Source organism: Neophocaena asiaeorientalis, unplaced genomic scaffold, assembly GCF_003031525.2.
Source record: "Neophocaena asiaeorientalis asiaeorientalis breed wild unplaced genomic scaffold, Neophocaena_asiaeorientalis_V1.1 scaffold946, whole genome shotgun sequence".
Lineage (NCBI taxonomy): Eukaryota > Metazoa > Chordata > Mammalia > Artiodactyla > Phocoenidae > Neophocaena > Neophocaena asiaeorientalis.
The window spans coordinates 902,004-927,513 of NW_020175049.1; the positions used below are offsets into that span (position 1 = coordinate 902,004).

General features: G+C 35.0%; 1 protein-coding gene across 1 annotated transcript in view; it reads right to left on the reverse strand.

The window, feature by feature from the left end:
• The window catches only part of TMEM135 (transmembrane protein 135), a 243,313-nt gene that overhangs the window by 72,178 nt on the left and 145,625 nt on the right, over positions 1-25,510 (reverse strand). Inside the window, exon 6 of the mRNA XM_024763597.1 lies at positions 765-811. Within this exon, the coding sequence (XP_024619365.1) occupies positions 765-811 (47 nt within the window). The remainder of the gene's footprint in view (positions 1-764; positions 812-25,510) is intronic.

Here is a 25,510-nt window from a genome sequence, read left to right on the forward strand (position 1 = left end):
GTGCAAATTTTAATTTTAAAAGCCTAGAACTTCCTGCTGTGATTGAATTCTGCCTATATCCAGAAAAATCAAGAAAGACTCTATTCAAATGAGTTTAATAAGAGTGAAACAAATAGGAATTACTGGTATTACAGAAAATGACGATAATGAAGGAGTGGGCTCTTCCTAATCAAAAATCCAACTCCCATACTGTTGTGTTTTTATGACAATGACAGGCACGATTTTTACTGGCATTAAAATTCTGAGCCATCCTAACACTCCCCCACATTCCTCAGAGTCTCAGTATCAATGAAAAATGCAACTCTGACATAATGGACTAACTGGATATTTTACAGACAGTGATTAGTATGCTAGGTTACGTTCGTAAAAGACTTAGATTAAGCCCTACCATCACTTTTTTCTCATTTAAATTTAAAATGTTGATTGTTTTATAAAATGAGCGAAGAATATCTAAAATCAGGTCCACAATAAACAGAAATTCACCTTTCAAGATCTGAGGACTATTAATTTACATATTCAGTTTTCCAAGATTAACTTATAAGCATAATGTGAAAAATCACATCTTCCTTCCCTCTCTTTCTCTATTCACTAAGGAGCAGTGACTTATCTCTAACCACTCTAGAAAATAAAACAAAGCAAACAAAAATTCATGTCACTTGTGGGGCATAATAATTTAGAAAACACTTTAGTTACACGGTTGATTTAAAAATTACAAAGGAAGAGTATTTTTTTCTATTAAAATAAATAGGTATAACAGAACATACCTGAAAAAGAACATGTACATGGCAGCTGTGATGCAGAATAAAAGGACCTATAACAAGGAGAAAATACGTTACTTACAAAAGAACACTGACATCATCATTTGTGTGTCTTAGAAAGCAAAATACCCACTATTAAATCTTGTACCTGAAACAATTAAAAGATGTATGAAGCTAGTCATACACATATCACATTCTCTACCTTTCAAATAAGTCATATCATGGCAATAGTAAGTCTGTATATTTACACACACATATAAATAAATAAAATTATAAACATTATACAATATGTATGTGTGTACATATATATATATAACACTATATATATATATGTTTGTGTGTGTGTGTGTGTATATAGGCTGGGTAGAGGGTAACAGGGTTCAAAAAGGAATAGCCTATTTAAAAAATTATATCTAAGAATTCCTCAAGAAGCAAGTAACCTAAGAACAGAGACAATGGCTTCTAAATAATGAAGTCAGCAGAAAAATCATAAAGCTTATTAACTATTATATCAAGATGACCAGACTTTTAAAATATAAAACACAGTCCAGTTGTCAACCAATTGTAATCAATAAGAAAAGCTCCTAAAAATATAATCATCCTGTATGGGATATAGACTCCCTATAAAAAAATAAATTCCTCTAAAAGCAAGCATCAGAACACACAATAAATCTGGACTAAAGAAGCTTCCCTAGAACACATCATATGAAACACAAAGTATATTACTATGTATATGGAAAGAATCCAAACCCAAGTCCTTACCAAAAGCTTAGTTATGCCAACAAAGTGGATCTCCATAAAATTGCTTTAAATCAGTAAAACGGAAGTTGTAAACTGTGTTCTTATGTTAACAATAAGAGTGTAAATTAAACACAAGGATTGTCAATGGCCTCACATCATAGACAAATGAACAATCTTCAACTATTAAAAACTGACCACAAGGAACCATGAAAATAAAAATGGTACAAAATAGTGTTTAGCTATTTCCAACACAATTTCTAGTTGACTTAAGGAAAGTATAATAGTTTTGCTATTACAAATTGAGCTTGATAGGTTTGCCACCTTGGCTTAAGATAAGCATTATAAATACAATCTGAATGACTTAGAAATATATAAACCTACCAACCCAAAAGAGGATGGGCATCACACTCCCTGGCTTCAAACTACATTTCAAAGCTGTAGTAATCAAAACAGTATGGTATTGGCATATAAACAGAATAGAGAGTGATACAGAATAAAAGAGCCCAGAAATAAACCCATGCATACAAGGTCAATTGATTTATGATAAAGGAGCCATGAATATACAATGGGGATAGAACAGTCTCTTCAAAAAATGGTACTGGGAAAATAGGATGGCCACATGCAGAAGAATGAAATTGGACTACTATCTTACAGCACACACAAAAATTAACTCAAAGTGGATTAAAGACTTGAATGTAAGGCCTGAAACCATAAAACTCCTAGAAGAAAACACAGTTGGTAAGCATAGGTCATGGTGATTTTTTAAAATCTTACACCAAAAGCAAAAGGAACAAAAGCAAAAATAAAGTGCGATATCAAATTAAAAAGCTCTACACAGCAAAGGAAACCATCAACAAGATGAAAAGGCAACCTACTGAATGGGAGAAAATAATTACAAATGACATATCGGATAAGGGGTTAATATCCAAAATATATAAAGAACTCATACAACTCAACAGCAAAAGAACAAACATTCTGATTTTAAAATGGGCAGAAGATCTAAATTCTTCCGAAGAAGACATATGATGGCCAACAGGTTCATGAAAAGATGCTCAGAATCAGGGAAATGCAAATTGAAACTGCAATGAAATATCACCTCACACTTGTTAGAATGACTATTACCAAAGAGACTAGAAATAACAAGTGTTGGTGAGGATATGGAGAAAAGGGAACCCTTGTGCACTGTTGGTGGGAATGTAACTTGGTGCAGCCACTATGGAAAACAGTATGGAGGCTCCTCAAAAAAGTAAAAATAGAACTACCATATGATCCAGCAATTCCACTTCTGAGTATTTATCCAAAGAATTCAATGAAAACACTAACTCAAAAAGATACGTGAAGCATTATTTACAGTAGCCAAGATATGGAAACAACCTAAGTGTCCATCAATGGATGAATGAATAAATAAATTGTGGTGCACACACACACACACACACACACACACACACTCACAGAGAGAGACAGAGAGACAGAGAGACAGAGAGACAGAGAGACAGAGAGACAGAGAGAGAGAGAGAGAGAGAGACAGAGAGAGAGAGAGAAAGGGGGAATATTATTCAGCCATAAAAAGGAGTGAAATCTTGCCATTTGCAACAACATGGATGAACCTTGAGGGTACTAAACTGACTTATTTTATTCAGTCAGAGAAAGACAAATACCATACAATATCTCTGATATGTGGAAGGTGAAGAAGGAGGAAGAAGAGAGAAGGGATAAGGAAGAAAGAAGGAAGAAGGAGAAAAAGAAACCAAACTCACAGATACAAAGAACAGAGTAGTGGTTGCAGGCAGCAGGGGAGTGATGGATAGGAGAAATGGGGGAGCTGCATGTTTTTTTAGTTTAAATAAACTGAATTTTTAAAAAAAGGATGGGTATCAATTACTATAAAACAAATATTACTTTTATTAATTTCTTATATAAAATATATAAAATCTTTCTTAATATACAAAGTATATAAAATCTAATAGGGACTTCCCTCGTGGAGCAGTGGTTAAGAATCCACCAGCCAATGTAGGGCACATGGGTTCAATCCCTGGTCCAGGAAGACCCCAAGTGCTGAAGAGCAGCTAAGCCCATGAGCCACAACTACTGCGCCTGCGCTCTAGAGCCCGTGAGCCACAACTATGGAAACCCGAGTGCCACAACTACTGAAGCCCACATGCCTAGAGCCCATGCTCCCAACAAGAGAAGCCACCGCAATGAGAAGCCCACGCACTGCAATGAAGAGTAGCCCCTGCTCGCCACAACTAGAGAAAGCCCGCGTGCAGCAACAAAGACCCAACACAACCATAAATAAATAAATAAATTTATTTTTAAAAATCTAATAAACATGCACACACTCTCCTCCTCTCCTTCTTTTCCTCTCCCATTCTCTCGCGCCTTCAAAAATACCCTATCCATGATGCATAAGTTTCATATCACTGTTTTGAAAATGTAACTTAAAGCATGAGGAATAATTTTCATTTATTGACTAATCAATTATAAAGTCCAAGTGAGTTTGTTTACTGGCTATAATTTGCCAGCCAATGCTCCAGATCACAAAACTCAGTTTTTATTTTCCTCTCCTTGTATCCCCTTTGGGCAATGCCAACCTTCCCAATTTTTCAATGTTTCATTCTTTCTCTGCACTAGTCATTATTCCCCTCACAGACTCCACTCACAAACCTCTCTAGAAGTGTCCCAAAAATCTTTCCCACACTCTCTACTTTCTCCAAAGAAAACTCCAAAGTCCCTTTCCCTCAAAATGTTGCTATGCTCTATCCTCATATGCTAAACCCACCCGTGCTCATATTAAACTAACGATTATCTTTACAAATAATACCTTTGAAAGTGGGAAAGAGCATAATGTTTAAAAACTCAAGCTCTAGAATAAGGCAAATACAGGTTTGAATCTAATTTTATGTGACTTCTGATGCTTTATATAATTTCCCTAAGCCTTAGATCCCTTATCACTAAAGTGAGTATATTACCTCACTTTGAATTGTCGGGAAGATTAAATGAGACGATGCTGCAAAGTGTCAGGTATTTGGCAGACTGTTTTTATTTTGTTTTGTTATTCATGGAAGTGATCTAGATATAAAAACCTCATCCAGAGATAGAAGCTTGGAAAAAAGTTTGTTTCTAAACAGGTAGACCTTTTGAAATCTCTCAAATTACCAATATTTGGAGCTCACCTCTTTCATAGAGCAGAGATTTAAGATATGAAAATCTGTGCAAGCAGGGGGAAACGTGTAAGGAATATTAAAGTACAATTGATCAACTCATTCAAGAAATATTTACTGAACACATACTATGTGCCAGAGACTATTCTAAAACTTACAACAGTATACAAAATGGACAAAGTCCTTGCCCTCCTGGAACTTATCTTCTAGTGAGGTAAGAGAAGATATTGAAATAGTATGTCAGACAGTGATGAGTTTTGGAGCAAAACAAAGCAGGATAAGGAAATAAAATGCAGGCGAGTAGGGGTGGTTGTTTTATACAAAGTGATCAAGGAAGCACAGACTTGTTAGTAGAGACACTGAGAAGATAAGGGATAAACGAGAGGACCATATCAACAGAACCAATGGAAAATTTTATTCAGAAAGATGGTCAGTATTATGTCAAAGATGTTAAAGAAAGGATTTCATTTTTAGTAACATACACTTTTCAAAGTTTTTAAAATTAATTATGCTAATTTCTTAAACATTGTAACTTCAACAGAGTGTTTTTCCAAATAAATGTAAATCTGCAATTAAATAATGAAGAAGATTTTCTCTGTGTTTCAAATTATAGCATTTTAGAGCTAAAAGGACCTTCAGGTAATATATTTTTCATATTAGGAAACTTAGATCCTTAGAAGGTAAGTGATATATCCATGTTCTACCCTGTTAGTTGTATCTTGTATTTCCTCTATTAAACAAATATTGGTCAAATGTTTACTCTGTACCTGCTCCATAAAGAAGATATTTAAATACAATTCTAACCCTTAAGGAACTTACAGAATACTGCTCCACAGTCTAATTCTGTAGCTACTCTTTATATGTGTGGCTACTTAAAATTTTTTATAGCTTTACTGAGGTATAATTGACATATTTAATGTATACAATTTTGTTAGTTTTGACATAGGTATATATCTTTAAAATCATCAACATAATCAAGATAATGAACATATCATTATCAATAACATACAGCATTTCTGTATTATTATTTTAATACTTGTAGAATCTATAGTGATGTCACCTCTCTCATTCCCACTACTGGCCGTTTGTATCCTATTTTCTTGATTAGTCTGAGTATAGACTTATTAACTGTATTGATTTTATCAAACAATGAGCTTTTGTTTGATTGATTTTCTCTGTTTTTCTGTTTTCTACCTCATTGATTTCAATTTAATCTTTACTAATTCCTTTTTTCTGTTTGCTTTGGGTTTTTTTCCCTAGTTTCTTAAAGGTAGGAATTTAGGCCATTGGTTTAAGATTTTTTTCTTTTTCGATATAGATGTACGATGTTATAAATTTCCCCCTAGATCTGCTGTGTGTCCTAATTTTAATAAGGTGGGAATTCATTTTTGTTCCATTCAAAATACTTTCTAATTTCTGATTTTGCTCCCTTCTATGATCCATGACTTAATTAGAAGTGTGTTATTTGGCTTCCAAATACTTGGGGATTTTCAGCTATCTTTCTGTTGTTACTGACTTATTTATTCTATTATGGTCAGAAAATACTTTATATGTATGACTTGATTATTTCCAGATTTATCAAAACTTACTTTATGTCCCAGAATATGTTCCATATGTTTGGTAAATAGTCCATGTACATTTTTTTTAAAATGTGAATTCAACTGTTGCTGGGCAGAGGGTCAAGCTGCTTGACAATGTTGTTCCAATCTTCTAAATCTTTATTGATTTGTCTACTTGTTCAATCAATTATTGAGAGAAGCTATCAAAATATCCTGCTGTATTTATGGAGGTATCTCCACAATCTCTCCTCACAGTTCTATCAGTTTTTCCTTGGCATATTTTGAAGCTCTGTTACTAGGGGCATAAACATTTAGAATTACATCTTCCTTACCATGATGAAATTACCTTCTTTATCTCTGATGATAGTCGTTAATCTGAAATCTATTTCATCTGACAGTAACTTCTGATTACTGTTTTTCCATTCTTTTACTTTTAACTGATTTGGTATTTATATTTGAAGTTCACTGCCTCTAGGCATCATATTGCTGTTTCTTGCTTTTGTATCATATCTGAAAATCTCCACCTCTTCATTTGGCATATTTAGATTGTTTACATTTAATGCGATTATTGGTAAGTTCAGAATTAAATCTATCATCTTGCTATTTATTTTTCTATAGTTTCTTGGTTTTTTTTTCTTCCTTTCTGCCTTTTTTGAATCAACTCAGTTTTTTTAATGATTCCATCTTCTCTCCATTGTTGGCTTCTTTGTTTAAAGGGTTTATAGTAAACATCTTTAAATTGATACAGTCTCCACTCAAGTGATATTATACCACTAAACATACAATATGGACTGTTACAATAGTACACTTCCATTTCTCCCCCACCCCAACTTCTGTGCTATTGTTGTCACCTAGTATACTTTTATCTATGTTATGAAACCACTATATTTTAAACATTTTTTCTTAAAAATGTATGTCTAAAATAGTTTTGACCTTTGTTTTGAAAGCTATTTTTGCTGGGTATCAATTTCTAGGTTGATGGATCATTTTATTTCAGTATTTGGCTCAATGAGTACCACTTCAAATGTCTTCTTACAATTTGATTATGAGGTGCCTTGGAGTACTCTTCATGTTTCTTTTAAAAGGGTTTCATTAAGTTTCTTGGATCTGTGGGTTTATAATTTCCATCAAATTTGAAATTTTTTCAACCATAATTACATCAAATATATTTTCTTCTCTCTCCCCTTCCCCTTTGGGAACTCCAATTAATATATAGTAGGTCACCTGAAGTTGTCCCACAACTCACTAACGCTCTCTTTATTTTGCAAAAAAAATATTCTCTTTATTCTGTGCTTCATTTTGGATCATTTCTATTATTAGGTCTTCAAGTTGACTAATATTTTCTTCTGTAATATATATGTCATTAATGCCACCCAGTACAGTTTCCATCTTACACACTCTAATTATCATCATTAGAAGTTTGATTTGGATTTTTTCCCTCTGTTTTCCATGTCTCTAACTCTTCTGAAACTATGGAATTCACTTGTAACAACGCTTTTTTAATGTCTTTGCCTGCTAATTCTAACAGCTTTGTCAGTTTTGATTTGGTTTTAACTGACTGATTATCTCCTCATTATGGGTCAAATTTTCTTGTTTCTTATTGCATGCCTTGTAATTTTTATTGGATATCAGACATTCTGAATTTTACCTTGGTGGATGCTGGATATTTTTGTATGCCCATAAATCTTGAGTTTTGTTCTGGGTCACAGTTATTTAGAAACAGTCTGATCCTTTAAGGACTTGCTTTTAAGATATTTTAGGAGGGAGTGAAGTAGTGCTCGACTTAGGGCTAATTATTCCCCACTGCTGAGATAAGACCCTTATGTGTACTCTCCCCAATGCCACATGAATCTTGAGATTTTCCAGTCTGGCTGATAGGAACAGACACTATTCCTGCTGCTGCTTGAGTGCCAGCACTCAATTAAGCACCTCTAATCCTTTCAGGTCATTCTTTCTTTGACCTGGGGTATCTTCCTCATGTGCATGCCCTAATCAGTAAACAGCTGAATGCTTTCCTCTCTAGTCTTCGGTGGACTCCATCCAGCATGGCTCCCCTCTCACTCTCCACTCTTGTTTCTTCAACTCAGAAAGTCCTCTAGACTTTGCACGAATGTCTCCTCTTTGATCCAAGCCTGGAAATTTTCTCAAGGCAGTAAGCTAGCATAATCATAGACTCATTTCATTTGTTTCCCATTCTCAGGGATCTCTGCCCTTCAGTGCCTAATTCCAGGATTGGAAAACCATTGTTTTATAAGTTTTGCCCACATTTTGGCTGTTTCAGTTGGAAAGGTAAGGATTACCTTTATTATGTCATAGCCAGAAGCAGAATGTGATTATTTAAATTTAAATTAATTTTAAAAACTAATATTAAATTCAGTTCCTCATCCACACTAGCCATATTTCATGTAATCAACAGCCATATGTGGTAGTGGATACAATAATGGACAAGCAGCTATAGAACATCTCCATAATTGCAAAAGGTTCTATTAGACCTGTCTGGCCAGTAAATGACATTTTCACTGTGCATTGTGGTAATGTTATTACACTTATATTCTAACTTTAGCTGTAAATTACACATCTGAACACATCTATTTTTATACTTTACATTTTTATGTCTAAAGCAACACATAAAATAATCATACCACAGTTTACTCATTTGTGGAAATAATACACTGTTATCTACTACATATATTGAAAGCATTAAATGAGATAACATACATAAAGTCTAATAGAGTGACTAGTACATCACAGATGCTCAAGAAATGGTAACTACTGACAAAAAATAATTTCTCTGTAATTCCCTCCCATTTCACAACCATTGCGCAATACACTTACACAGGATAAGTAATTTTGAAATTGCTATTTTCACTTTGATTTTTATTTTTAATTCGAAAAGTAATGAAGGGCATGCTACAATATGAATGAACTTCAGAAGCACTAAGTGAAGGAAGCTAGTTACAAAAGACCACATGTTGTATGTGGTATCCATTTATCTGAAATTCTAGAATAGACAAATCTCCTTACAGAAAGTAGAATGATGGATGTCTAGAGCTAGAGGAGTGAGGGGTAATAGGGAGTTTGCTCATGGTATAAGGTTTCTTCAGGGGGCAATGAAAATGTTCCAAAATTAGACTGTATGGATATGTGCACAATTTTGTAAATATACTAAAAACCCATGGAACTGACATTTTGAACTGGTAAATTTTAGAGCATGTAAATTACTTCTCAAAAACACTTAAAACTGGCTTTTTACAAATTAATACATGTACATGATAGAAACAAAAATTCAAAGTGAATGATAAAAATACAATGAAAGGGAAGTTCCCTTCTATCCAGATCTCTGGTATTCTGTATAGAATTTTGTATGTGTGTGCGTACATTTGTACAAAGATACATGCCAAATAAAGACGTTGTTTTATACTTTTCTTTTAAATTTTACACACACACACACACGTTTATTTAAACAGTCTATGAATAGAGTGGATGCTACATATATTGAATACTAAAGTATACTTTGTAAACTTGCATACCTATATCTCTGGAGGTAAATTCTTAAAACTGAATTCTCTGTATCAAGGGGTAGGTACATTTTTAATTTTGATACACTCCCATCAATAGTATATCAAAGTAGCCATATCCTTACATGAGCTGTTTCCCTATGTCCACAAAAACTGTGTTTTATCAAACTGTTTTATCCTTGCCAATGTGGTGGATGAAAGAAATGATACATCATAGCTGCATTCTTCTTATGAGTGAAGTTGAGCCCCACAGGTTTATAAACCTTTTTGTTTGTTTTTTGGTCAGTTGGTTTAACCACTTTTTCATATCCTTTGTCTATTTTTGGTTTGTGAATCTTTTAGAAACCATTTTTATTTTTTGAAACTGAGTATACTTATGTGAAAACATAGAATTAATTTCATTATTATCTATTTGCACCAAGAATATGAGTGGTTAAATAAAAGTAATCATGTAATGGAAATCTCATAATGTACTAAACCAAAAGAACATTTTAAGCCAAGTGTACAGAAAGTATAACAAATAATGAGAAAGTAAAGTTCATTCAGCTGAAAAATACTGTTTTCTCTGGAATGACTTTTCAGGAAGTGATAGATTTACAATACATGGATTCCTGTTAGAGAGCTTACAAAACTTTCAGGGAAAAACTGTACTATGGTTGTCAGCACTATGTCATGCAGAATTATATGAAAACTATCCCTGTCAACGCTCTAACAAAGAAACAATATCACCATATATGAATACTTTAAAAACCTAAAAATAACCAGAAATATAAAAAATGTGACTACCACCTGGTAAAGAAGGCTGTTTTTACCATCTAAGCCTCAAAATGGTTAAAACACATATCCTGAAGTCATTTTAAAGTCTACTAGAGACCTAAACAGATGGTGCATTTAACTACTTCCTACAACAGAAAGCTTCTGCTTTTCTTTAACATACTCAATTAAATGTTCTTTAACCCTGCCCAGTGCCTTTGACCACTCCTGCTTGAATGTGTCCAAAGACAATGATGCTCTTTGCTGCCTGGCCTTCATTACTCATCAAGTCTGTTTCCTCCCCATATTCACTGAGCCCCCTTCCTTCCATTATGAAAATAAATACTGAAATCTTGTCTCTGTTTTCTGGAAAAGAAGCAATAGATTTCTCCTTGCTCCATGTGTACTTCATTCATATTTTAGCCATCTATCCATCCACCCGCTCATAAAAAGTTATCTGGTATCTATGTGTTACTAACACTTTGTGCCTGAGCAAAGTCAAAAGGAAAAAGATACAGAGGTAAATAAGCTCCAGACTATCAAGAGACCACATGATCTTCAAGCAAAACAGAACAAACAAGGAACCACAAGTTCTTACCTTTGTTTATAAATTTATTTCAGTACTTGTTACATTGCCAGTGTGCTAGGGTAACAAAACTAGATAATATTGATTCTTGTTGCCCTTATGAGGTCTAGCAGAAATGCAGGCATATTAACAAATCATCCCAATACAACATGCTAGGACAGAATATTTACACCTCACCCTACAAGAGGTAGTCACCAAAACATCTAATTATATTATTATTTTAATTACTCAGTATATATTTAGACAAAGCTTTTTTGTCTGTATACCTTTATGTCTCCACCAGAAGTTACTTAGAACACAAAGTTCCCAAGAGCAATCTCTATTTCATCTAATTCCATATGTGGACAGATTCTTGATATACTATATAAGGTTTTTGATAATAATGTTAATTTCTATTTATAGCAACCATCTTTCAAAAACCTAAATTGTACTCCCATTCGTATACTTTGTAAAGGCTGAACTTTAGACTCTATAAGCATTTTCAACTTTTCTGAAAACACAGACCATTACGTAGCCTCTTGGGGAAGTCATTCTCACTGGACCAATAAGTGTTACACAATTTGCAATGTATATATTTTGCTTTGAACACACAACAGATCATTATCATAATATTAATTTGCTTTTAAAAATGCATCGTTTTTGAGCAGTGGGATTCTTAAGTTAAATAACTATGCATTGTTTTATAATTTTTAAAAATCCCTATACAATTCTAATCTCACATAATATACAGTACATCTTTATAATCTGTCCCTTTGTTTTGGATTAGCAGTTTTGCTTACTGAGTTTTTTTTTTTAAGTTTCCCTTCCTTGACAAAACAAATACAGGAAAAGTACAAAACACCTTATGGGGAATTTAGGGCCACAAACACCAGGCTATTAGTAAGGAAGAAGTCTGAGGTCTCCAGATTAAGACTATAAACTTGATCAAGTCACTTCCATTCTTTGAGCCTTAAGCTTTTTATCTTTAAGAGAAGTTAGATCAATCTCTAGGATCCTTCAGAACTCTAAAATTCTGCGATTCCATGAGTCAAACTTTTTCAGTGTACAACAAAATTATTTCAAAGCAAACTGTCACTAATATATAATGAGACAAATCTCAAGAGTATATGTATATACTCTCATATGTATAAGCAAATGAGAGCATTTTCTCTGACTGAATTGAATGTGGGGAATTATATTAAATACAACAACAACTTGGTCCTAGTCTCTTCCTTGCACTGCTCATTGTTCTTGATTTATACCTTCAAGGTCAGCAAACAAAGTCTGGCAATATATTAACCTTGAAATTTTCCAGTTGTAGAAACAGCTATGTTAGATAGTGGCTGGGAAGTACAGCTTATATGATGTCCTGTCCTTTTATGGTTAGTAGGTAAGCTGTATTTTGTCTTCCATAAAAGTGAAAGGATTTAAAGTATATAACTATAGAAAATTTCAGTATGTAGTAATATAACCTGTAAATTACATTCCTTATTACAACACAATTCTAATTCTGCTGGCAAATTACAAAAAAAAAATCACAGCTTTAAATTACAACTCACTATTTAAAGGACTACAGATAAGGGTTTACACATGAAAAGAAATCAGTCTTTATTAAAAATTTAAAAGAAAATTTAATGGTCAAGTGAAAATCACCATGTGAATTCATTCATGGAACAAAATACTCACTGAAGTATGTTCTCTGAACTGGAACTATAAAAACCAACTAGACATTATCACCAAACACACACAGCACTTTATTTACATCTCTCTTATTATCATGTAAAGGAAATGCAGTTATTGGAAGTAAAGGTTGTCCAATGACTTATATTTAAAAGTTATCGAGATATTCAGCTGCTTCTTTTCTTTCCCATAGCCATCTCTCTATTTTATGGTCAATTAGTTGGTCATTAAAAGTCATTAAAAATGCAAATCAAAACAAACAAGAAAGGAAATAAATATGTAAAGGAAGAGCAAGGAGCCAAAAAGAAACCATAGGAGCGTTTAAAGTCAAAGGTAAATCAAAAAAATAAAAAGGGCCAGAGAACATAGAGAAAGAGGAAAGTAGAGGATTAAACTAGATAATGAACTACTATTGACTAACACTGCCAGGCACTGTATATTTTTAAAAATATTACCACTAATCGTATAATAGCTCTTCAACGTAGGTTTTTAATCACTTCCATTTTAAAGATGAGGCAATTGGACTCAGAAGGTAAGTTACTCGCTTAAAATCACAAAATATTTAAGTGGCTGAACTAAGACTCAGAGCTAGGACTACCTGATTTCAAATTCAAGGCTTTCAATTATATCCCTCTGCCTCTAGAAAATTTTTACTGATGTTGATTTAGTAGCTACTGTGTTTCCAAGGTAGGGATAATCCCCATAATGCTTCCTATACATATATATGAATATTTTTAGTAAGTGTCATTTTAAAAAAAGAAAGGAGTGAGGCAAAATCTTTCAGAGTTCAGTATAATAATTAAAATAATAGTGTAACAATAATATCAACTGCTGCTGTTACTGAATGCTCACTATATGTCACATGCTGTATTCAGTGCTTGACACACATCACTTTACATGATCCTCAAAATAGTCTTGTAATGTAGGGGTTATTATCCCCACTTCAGAGAAGAGGCTTAGAGAGACACAGACAATAATGGGATTGAGCCAGGTTTGGCAACCAGCTGTGATTCCAAAGCCCATGAGCTGTCATGGATTTCTCTCAAAGATTTCTTTAAAAACTCCCATTAAAGAATTACAGCTTTAACAAATTTCATTCAACTTAATCATGATAAAATCGTAGATAAAATGGTGGGCTAAGATACAGTCTCTGAAATGCAAATCAAAACTACAATGAGGTATCACCTCACATTGGTCAGAATGTCCATCATTTAAAAGTCTACAAATAATAAATGCTGGAGAAGGTGTGGAGAAAAAGGAACCCTCCTACACTGTTAGTGGGAATGTAAATTGGTACAGTCACTATGGAAAAGAGTATGGGGGTTCCTTAAAGAACTAAAAATAGAGTTGCCATATGATCCAGCAATCCCACTCCTGGGCATATATCCAGAGAACACTATAATTCGAAAAGATACATGCACCCCAATGTTCACTGCAGCACTATTTACTATAGCCAAGACATGGAAGCAACCTAAATGTCCACTGACAGATGAATGGATAAAGAAGATGTGAGATACACACACACACAAAGGAATATTACTCAGCCATAAAAAAAGAATGAAATAATGCCACTCCAGCAACATGGATGGACCTAGAGATTATCATACTAAGTGACATAAGTCAGAAGGAGAAAGACAAATATCATATGATATCACCTATATGTGGAATCTAAAATACGACACAAATGAACTTACTTACAAAACAAAAAGAGACTCACAGACATAGAAAACAAAACTTACGGTTACCAAAGGGGAAAGGAGGTAGGGGAGGGATAAATTAGAAGTTTGGGATTAGTAGATTAAAACTACTATATATAAAATAGATAAACAACAAAGTCTTACTGTATAGGACAGGGAACTATATTCAATATCCTGTAATAAACCATAATGGAAAAGAATATAATATATATATATAATATATATATAAACATGTATATGTATAACTGAATCACTTTGCTGTATGCCAGAAACTAACACAATATTGTAAATCAGCTATACATCAATAAAAAATTAAAAAATAAAAAAAGATATAGTCTCTGTGTTAAAGAGCTCACTATGTACATAATGAATCAGATTTAAGAAAAGCAGAGATGAAAAATTCCATAATCCTCAAAACTTCTATAAAATATTTATTCTAATAAAGAAAAACAGATCTAAGAAACACATTTTTAAAATTTTGAAAATAAGCCACCTAAATATTGCAATCAAAAACTTAAAAAACCTTACATGTTTACATATTAAGTGAGAAGAGAAAAAAGTTACACGAGCCAGTTTTCTAATATGTTTACATTAACTATGTAAGGGACCATTCTTTACCCTAATGCTGCCAAACATCTTATTTTCCCAATTCAGAAAACAAAACAAAAATACCTCCCATGTCATTCAGCACACGGAGGATAGAGAAAGGTTTTATATGGACTCAGAGCAAAGTTAAAGCTGAAAAAACATTGTGCTTTCAGCAGGGCAAGGTAGACGGGTCGCCTAAGTGAAACCTCATTATTATAAGTAGACAACTTGTAGTACGTTAGTTATTTTCATACAAAGGGTGGTATTCCCATTAACCTCAAATAAGAACCAGGCTTAGGGTGACATTATGTTTTTCCCTCAGAGACACTACAAAAATAAATAAGAGCTTCCAGATTACTTCAGAGAGGTCACAGCAGGGCCACATACAAACAGCACATGGCAGCGCTGCAATTCAGATTTTTGTCATTTGATGAAGGTAAGAAAGACCATTAGCGTGAGGGTTATTGTAATTCTGACTAAGGTGGCCAGTAAGACAGCATTCACTGCTTCACCAAACCACACTGTGCTGCAGGCAAAACGCAAACAGCTGCCCTCCAGCTGAGTTCCACATGTTTGAGGTGTCCACTGAGGACTAACTCAATCCCAATACATAATCCACAACAAAACAGTCATCAACAGTAAGGAGTCGGATATATATATATTCTCTTTACGGCTGTTTGAAACACAGCATATGTATCGATATCTACTCACTCATGTACTGTAAAACGGAATGATAGTTTTCCCAAATGCTGTGCCGTGTGCCCACACTCAAGTCATCTGCCAGTTCGTTGGGCACATGCCCATTCTGGAATTCATTTGAGAAAATACCTCCGTGATTAGGCATGGCTTTGCTCATATCTGCCTTGGTTCTCACTATTTCTATCCAGCTGCAGATTCCTCTCTGCATACTCAGTTCCCACTGACTACCATTTCTTCAGGCAGGAAAGGTTCAGAACTAAACTTTTTTTCTAACGAGCATTTTAAAAAGGCTTAAAGCACAATGAAAGTGGGCATTACAAAAAAAACAGGAGGGCGGGAGGAGTGCATGAATTCTAAATCAGATGAACTGTGGAAGACTTTTCAATCACCTGCTCCAAACTTATTCCACACAAAAGATTTTTTCCTTTTGCGCTTCCCCAGCTTATTACATCAAAGCAACACAACAGATCAAGGTCTCTCAGCTGTGCTGGGTAACCTTAAGAAATCTTCTGTGCTTTTTTTTCCTCCCCAGTTAGCAAGACAGATTCAGTATCCAGTTTATCACTAACAAACATAATGATATTGAGATACACAGTTTTTCAAAATACCTTCAGAAGTTACTTTAACAGTATGTAGATAAGAGAACGATAAAAGAATTTAAAATCACTACTGATTTTTTTAAAATCCAAAGTCATCTTTGTTCAACAGCTAATGGGTCTAGGGCAATGAGAAGAAACTTAAGCGCTTATCAAATCTTGTTCCAACAATAAAAATGAATTAAAAATAAACACAGATAAAAAACCTAGGGGACTTCCCTGGTGGCACAGTGCTTAAGAATCCACCTGCCAATGCAGGGGACATGGATTCGATCACTGGCCCGGGAAGTTCCCACATGCTGCGAAACAACTAAGCCCATGCGCCACAACTACTGAGCCTGCGCTCTAGAGCCCGTAAGCCACAACTACTAAGCCCATGTGCCACAACTGCTGAAGCCTGCGTGCCTAGAGCCCATGCTCTGCAACAAGAGAAGCCACCGCAATGAGAAGCCTGTGCACCGCAACGAAGAGTAGCCCCCGCTTGCCGCAACTAGAGAAAGCCCACACGCAGCAACGAAGACCCAACGCAGCCAAAAAAAATAAAAATAAAATAAAAAACCTACTGCAACTGTAAAATCAAGTTTATATCCAGTATTAGCTATTAGTTACAGATTCCAAAATGATTAAAGAGAAGAGATTTATAGACTGGAGGTTATATCTATCATGGAAAACTCTCTTCTGCTTTGTATTCTAGTTGCATGTGGTCAAGAGCTTGTAGGAAATCTGTGTACAGCCAGTTTTAAGGATGCATCTGGACCATATGACCTAAAATGCAGGCAGGCAGGCAGTCTATCTAAAAGTCAAAACCAGAATTTTAGGCACTGATATCTAGAAATGTTTGTACAAACTCTTCATCCCTTAAAAGCACATTATTCTTACATTGCTAATGTGAAAATTTTGTTTGGATGGATGGATGGAGAGAGAGAGATTTTGGTTTATACGTACAACTCCTCCTCGGAATCCTCTTACCAAAGGATAGTATTCCATGAACCTTCTAAATAAACTCAAAATAATGTACCTGCAAATCTGAGTACAGTTTGTACTTGTAGAAACCTCCACCTTGTTTTTTATTTCTCTCCAACTTCTTTACTTTTTCGTAACGCCTGCATCTAAGAGAACTAGGAAGCTTCAGAATGAAGAATGTGATCCTCACATGTACTTTAGTTTCTCAATTATGTTCACAAGCTGATAATCATCTACTCTTATAGAAATTGTCATGAAAGAAAATATAAGTTTTGTTTTTTCTTCTCAATTTTTTTTTCTCCAAAAGATGTCATTAAAAGGCATGGGAAGAAATGAACAAAGGTTTTCTTAAGCTTTCTCATAATAGCATTCTTAATGTTCCCACAGTCTTTGCTAGTAGCAGTTAGCCCAGCTGCAGAGTTTTAGCTTACTTCTCCAGTATTACTTTATGAACATATCATATATGTTCATTTTTATTTACGAATACCAACAACATAAATGTATACTTACTCTAGGTTATATTCCAAAGCGGTATCTTGAAAATGCAGGTTATTGGGCATACAGACATATGGGACATAGATCTCATGGTTAAGAAAAAAAGAAACATTCATTTTATTCATTCATTTAAATCATAGCCTTAAGTTTTTCTTTCATCTGACTCTCAGGTTTTTCAAGTGGCTTTTTTTTTTTTTTTTTTTTCCGGTACGCGGGCCTCTCATTGTTGTGGCCTCTCCCGTTGCGGAGCACAGGCTCCGGACGCGCAGGCTCTGCGGCCATGGCTCACAGGCCCAGCCGCTCCGTGGCATGTGGGATCTTCCCAAACCGGGGCATGAACCCATATCCCATGCATCTGCAGGCGGACCTTCAACCACTGCGTCAAGTGGCTATTTTTAAAGGTATCCTACAGTTTAGAAAGTTAGAGACTTCTCTGAACAAAATTCTATCAATCACAGCATATACAAAAATCTCCCTGGCATATTTCTAAAACACCTTTTCTAAATAGCATTGTTGTCTCTGCCCACAAAGTTAGAATGAGATGAATAAGCAGTGTATCAGCAGAGTAAAGCAACTCAATATTGTCATGCTGGGAAGATGATTAGGAGGGAAACAGAGTAGTATCCTCAAAAATAAGTCCTCACAACACCCAAAGCACTTTGAAACTGATATGACTTGGCCATCTCAGTCTTCAAAATTTAATTAGTAACAATAAACCGCACCAGTTGGGAGTAGAAGCTGAAAAGCTATGAAGAGCATTTCCAAACGTAATTTTCTTAGTGTATTAAATACAGGGCATGGCAAAAATGAGGCATGTGCGTATGTTAGCCAAATTTCTCACATGGAAATCCTGTCTATAACAACAAACAGTCTGATTAATACTTTAATAGGAAAGCCCCCTAAGGAAAGCAGGTGGCTCCTGGTATACACAGTCTCAGTGTCTGAATTATTCTAAGTACACATTCCTTCATCTCAATCAAGCGAGGAGCCAAAGTACAGACTGGCATTTGTGGAAGTATGATTTCATCTTTGTAAAGGAAAGAGGGTAAAATGACCAGTTTTTAGTGAAAAGTAAATATTAAAATATTGGTAATTACTCTGCTTCAAAAATTTCGTTAGAACTAGACTTTTACATACAGTGAGACTCACCTGAACAATAAATTTTGCAATTAAATATACTCAGTACTTTATAGTATAGTATGAATGACTAGAAGAAAACTTTTCCCCTTTATCTATAATAACAGGGTGACATGTGAATTTATTTTGGATTGTTATGCCACCAAACTAGAAATCAGAGCAGTTTATTTTTTTTCAACCAAATTCAATACAAAACTATTGCCTATTTCATTTCTGCATACATAAGAAAATAAAACGGATGGTTAATCTTCAAAAGTTAAGTGATCTCTACCCAAGTAACTGTAGACCGTTCTTAGTTATTAATAATTTCCAGTACTCAAACTGGTGCCATTGACATTTTAATCTACCTCCAAGTTGTAGCTCTAATGAGACTCATATCAATGCATTTAAATATTTCTAATGTCTTATTTGAACTGTTATTTAAATAATTTTGAATATATATTAGACAAGAATCCCACTGCTTTGCTTTAATAAAGTATTCACATGTAATCTATGTGAATGACAACTTGCAAATTTTATAGCCCTGTGAGTAGACAACAGGCCATCTTGGAAGGCTCCACAGAATCACCATGAGTCACTGGTGGAGGATAAGATTCAGGCATTATCACCAATTAAGGAAAGAGTACTAAATCAATATCAATAAGTGTATTCATTTTTCAGATTATCTAGGTAACAGAGAGCAGATGTTGAAGAAATAGGGCCCAAGCGAGCTAAGTCTGATGAGATGAAGAATTATTAGAGAGGACAGGCCCAGAAAGGTGGTACTGAAGCAGACCTTACAGAACCTGAGAGCAATGGAGTTGACAATGTGATGGGCATGGCAAAAAGTTGCTGAAAATAACCGTATCCTACTTCACACATTTGCCTACAGCTAGTATTAGCTGGCCTAATCACTTCAGGCCCAGACAAGTCTCAAAGATCAAATGGACACCATTTAAGTCACTCACTCAAACCAAATCTCAGAGTTTCTCACCCTTGGCACTAGTAATATTTGAGGATGGATAACTCTTTGTTGTTGGAGGTAGGGAGGTGGGAGACTGTCCTGTGCACTGTGGATATTTAGCAACATCTCTGGCCTTTACTCAATAGATGACATTAGCAACCCCCCCATCACCAGGGAGGAAAATCAAAGATGTCTCCAAACATTGCCAAGTATCTCTTGGAGGGTGTATAAAATTGCCCTCAGGTGATACGACTGACCTAGAGGAAACCTAGGGATACTTTATTTGGACCACTCATTCAATCCTAAGCACTTATAAAACCCTAAGAACTATGTAATCTACCCCTTCTCTGTGACAAGAATTCCTTTCTGTAATGACCATAATAGATCACTGTACAACTTTTGCTTAAGAATCTCCAAGAATGAGAAACTCTCAACTTTACCAGGCAACCAAATCCATTTTTTGGACAGTTCTGCTTGAAAGTTCTTCCTCACTATTGCAATGAAATCTGCCTTTCTCTAAATTATACTTGTAATTCCTAGTTTCATAGAAAACGAATCCTTCTTCTACAAAACCAGTCCTTCAAATATAAGATGATAACCTCTATTCCTTGATCGCTTTGTAGGTCAGAACTAAAAGGGACACACAAATAATCTCAATCAACATTTTAGGTACCCAAAGGTCAAGGAGTCACCCAAGTCATCCCACGGAGGTAGAAACTCCCAGCTCGACAGGTCTAGCCCTGGATCATATAAGCATTTATAGCAACATTTATAAACCTGTTTGTTTTTTCATTTAAATTTTCATATCCTCAAAAATTTCACCTATAACTTATAGAATAACTTTTTACTTTTCTAATTACTTCCTTTTCATTTAAATAGTAAATTTCTGATAAATATGGTTGTTAATTAAAAAAAAAAAAATCTACTTCCTCACTGGTGTGGAGTAACTGATATGCCTCCTTCAATACACTGAAAGACTTTTCATTTTGCTGTTTTACTATATTCATTGCTTTCTTAAATATGTTAGCCCTTACTTTTATGTAATTTTATTTTTTTGTGTAATTGATGCTCTGAATTTGAGGTTTCTAAGTTCTAGAACATGTTTTTAAAGTATCTGAAAAAATCGAAGCATACAAACTCTCCATTTAGAAAAGATATTCCAGAAATGGCTTAAGGCAAAAATATTTTTATAAGACCTTAAGTCATTTGTGTTTTAACTGCATAATTAATTAACCTCACATATCCCATACTCAGCCAGCCAACAAGTCTAATTACCTAAAATGGTGGTTTTGTTTTTTAAGCCAAGAAACTCTTTGTTCAAACGAAATCAAACCTACAAAAACTGTAAGTAAAATAAATGAACGTTGAAATGCTCTGCCTGAGGTACTGCTTTGTCTTCCATACCACGCTACATAGTAGTTCCTGGGAAGCTCTGCAAAACTCTGGAAATATGTGAAGAATATGTTAGAAAAGACTACCTTGGCACATAGTAGAGAGGAAAAAAAAAAGTTCAGAGACTGGAAAGAGAGATGCCACAACTACCATGCACTTGATTTGAAGAAGAGCATCTCAGGTCCTCTCTCAAAGTAAGCGTGTTTCTTAGTTTACATACCATTCTAACAATATAAGTTTAGTGGTTTTCAAAAATATAGTAGCAAATTCAACATAGGAAAGAAAGGGAAGAGAGGGGATACTAGAGGGAGGAATAAAAATAACAATGAAATAATAACTGAAAGCAAAAGAAACAAATTGGTGAGAAAGATACAATGTTTACAAAGTTGGCCACAATGATTTCTCCCACCCCTGTATGCATGTCCCCATGCAATCGACTTTGCTGCTCTGCTCATTAGAGTTCGACAGAGATGGAAACTAGTTCCTCCTCCATCCCTGGGTTAGCCCTATGATTTGCTTTGACCAACAGAATGTGGTAAAAGTGACACTGTGTGACTCCACTCTCAACTCTTGGAACCTTGAGACCTTTACATAAAGAAGCCCAAGCTTGTCAACTTGAAGATGAGAGACCAGGAAGAGAGAGACGCAAACGACTAGCTCAACATCATCTCAGACTATGAAGCCCCAATCAAGGCACCAGAAGATGGTAGTTGTGTAAGTGATCCCAAGAGAGACCTGTAGAAGAACTGTGCAGCTAAGCCCAAACTAAACTGCCGCTGCACAGATTCATAAGCAAATGAAGTTGCTGACATTTTAAAGCCGCTACGTTTGGGAGTGGCTCATTACACTGCAATAGGTAACAATAGGTAACCAAAATCAAAATTAGTAGTCAACTGGAGATCATCTAGTGTAGACTAAGAGCTCTACAGTATTTGATAGGTCCTAAATGAATAAATATGATATTATAAAATAGTTCATATTAATAATGAATTACATTGTTTAATATAGCCTAAGAAAGAGATATAAGGGACACCTTTTAGAAACAACTGAATCTAAAATAATGTAAAATATTTTAATGAATCCAAAACTTGGAGAAAACTTGGGGTTTTGTATGACCAAATAACAATGGATTCTATTGGTCTTAGACATACAATAGAAATTATAATAGGTAATAGAACAAAATGCTTTAGCATCTACATTTCTGTATCTATCCCAACAGCATTGAACAGGAAGTCAATTATGGATATATGAAACCTAGAACATACTTCTTAATGACCTTATAAAGATGCATATTTTGGCTGCTAACACCTTTTTATCCAATACTTTATTCAAAACGTTGTCTGAAAAATATCTTATCACTAATCAGTTGTTGTAACAGCAGAAATTCTGCATAAGTGAACCATAGCTTCAGTCTTTCCTTCCCACAACATTCCATAGTGATGTAATTTAAGGGGAAATGTTTTAAATACTTAAAATAAGACAACTTAATTAAGCAAACACCATAATTACTAGCATATATATTTTTTGCCTCGTAACCTGGCACTGTAGTCAAAACACATACAAGTGTTTCAGAGTCTGATCTACATAGTAATGTGTTTTCCTTAAAGAAAACTCCTTCACTTGATAATCTATAGCATAGTCTACAAAGAAATGACTTCCCAATACAGGTCTTCCGAGAATAAGACTTTAGCGTACCTACCACCAATCCTACTATAAGTACACAGAAGTTTGAGAAAAGGTTGGTTTTCACTGGCAAGGTACCTGGAGAAGATCACCCGGTAGCCCCACATGTCCCTAGCAGGACTGCAGTACATTGAAGATTCACCACAGTCTAGGACAGAGGGTCTCTACCTTTCAGTGCTCTCAGAGCACTTTGGAAATTAAGACTCAGAACAACACTAAAGTCAGCAAGGGTTACAATTCCTACTACAACAGAGCGACGTCTCACAGCTCCCGTAAAAGGATTCATTCTTAGTCTCATTTTAGGTACTTAAAACTATTTTCCTACATCCCATCACTATGGAATGTTATGGGAAGGAAAGACTGAAGTCATAGTTCACTTATGCAGACTTTTTGCTGCAACTGAACAGCTATAAGATCTTTTTCAGTCGTTATTTAGAATAAGACAATAGATGTGTTATCAGCCAAAGTATGTATATTTGTTAGGTCATTAAAGACTGTGTTCTACCAAAAATACAGAGAAAGAAGAGGGTGGGAAAAAACTTTTGGAGGTGATAGGTATGTTTATGGCATCGATTGTAGTGATGGTTTCACAGGTGTATACTTATCTCCAAACTCATCAAACTGTATGCCTTAAATATGCACAGCTAGTTGTATGTCAATCACACCCCAATAAAGTGTTTTTTTAAATGAAGTGTGTTTTATGTTTTATATGTCCACAATTGACCTCCTATTCAACACTGATTGCATATTCATCCTCCTCACTCATTCTACGAAAACTTACTTACCGAACATGTCTCAATAACTACCATGCTGGGGTGTAGTACAGAACAACAGATACAGTACGTACAAGTTTGGAAGCTTGAAATTTGCTCTTTTGTAGTCTCTGAGAATAACTGGATACTCGTCTAACTGTGTACTGTCATTTACTCTCAAGGCAAGTTTCTCAAATGGTCCAGAAATCTTTCTTTGGTGCTGGCTTCTCATTACATCCTTAGGTATTCCAGGTTATGTCACTTTGCATGACTCATTCAGCTCAATGTTCTGCCACCTGCTGCCGTAACAGAATTGTATAGTTGTAGCAACAAAAGTCTGTATTTATTAAAATTTGATAGCAAACCTTCCATGCGAGACTATCAGAGAAGAACCAGTTTGGCCCTTGGCAGGCAAAGAAATCTGACCTCTTAGCATGGAAAGAGACCCATTTTACAAAGAGTTACTGACATCAATAAAGCTATCAGAGACAGCTCTAGCCAAAATGTAATTTACAAAATTTAACTGCCAAAGGGACTATACACTCTGAGACTCTTATCAATGAATACTCTCCCTGAATGTAAGCTCCATAAGAAGCCAGATTATAATCAGAAGATTTATTGGTGAACATAGGATCAGAGTAAGATTAGTTAATTAAGGTTTGTGTGTATACTGATGTCAAGCTAAAAAACAAAACAAAACAAAACAGAACTCACTATTTCTATTAAATCAGTAGCTATACACCTATTGCAGACAGGATGTTTATATTCTTGGGCCATGGCACTCTCTGGACTGTACTGGCCCTGCTAACCTTAAATTTACCACTCCTGGTTCTCCCTTTCTTGAATGACCAACACCCTCTGTAATATACAAAGTTCTCCTTTGGAATTATTGATATATTCAACTGTATTTCAGTCAAATTTTGTTCTTACCTAGGAACAATTCTGAACCTTTAGAGTAATTACATAGCTCTGCTTTAATCCATTCTATGACTCTCACAATTGGGGCAAGAGGTATTTATAGTTACCACCATTTACTGGCAAGAAAAACATGTAGAAGAGTTCATTTGGGTAGTGTTAAAGTCATTAAACAAGCAAGCCTTTAGACTGAGGTGGCTCTAATGCCTTGGCGGCCTACATAAGCAAACCAAAACCTAAGTCAGGATAAAATTCCTGTAAATGTCTCAAGGTTCACAAATCCAAACCAACGTAAGAACAATCAATCACAAGCCAACTAGGCTTTCCCAAATAAGGCAATAACTTAAGCTACAGCCAATCAAATAATTTCTGCAGAGGAAAGTTTGGCACTGCCCAATTAGAATGGATGTCTGCTCATGTGAACCCTTGTAAAATTTAGTATGTTTCAGTTTATCTTTTAACAGTTCAAAACCAAAAAAAGTCTACAATTTTATTCAAAACCAATGGTTTTTATGCAGGTTAATTGAACTAGTGATTAATATTCACCACCAGCTATTGGATGTTGGCTCTGTATCAAGCCTATAAATGGAGAGACAGATGTACAATATCTGATTTCATCCCCTTAATAATCACATGAGTAGATATCACTATGCCCATTTTACCTTAATAAACATGCCCAAGATCTCACAGCTATGAAGTCAAAGAGCCCTTTCTTTACCACGACTATCCTGCTCTACTATCTCAAGAGAATTTCAATGCTTTATACCTCGCAATCTTTACAAACAAGGGTTCAATAGGAAAGAGTGGTTAAAAACCATATCTTTTTAATTGTTCCCTCTCTTCTCAACCTTCATCTCCCAATCAACTAACTGATCTTTAAAAGGAATAGACAAAAAGGAAGGCAAGGCACAGCAA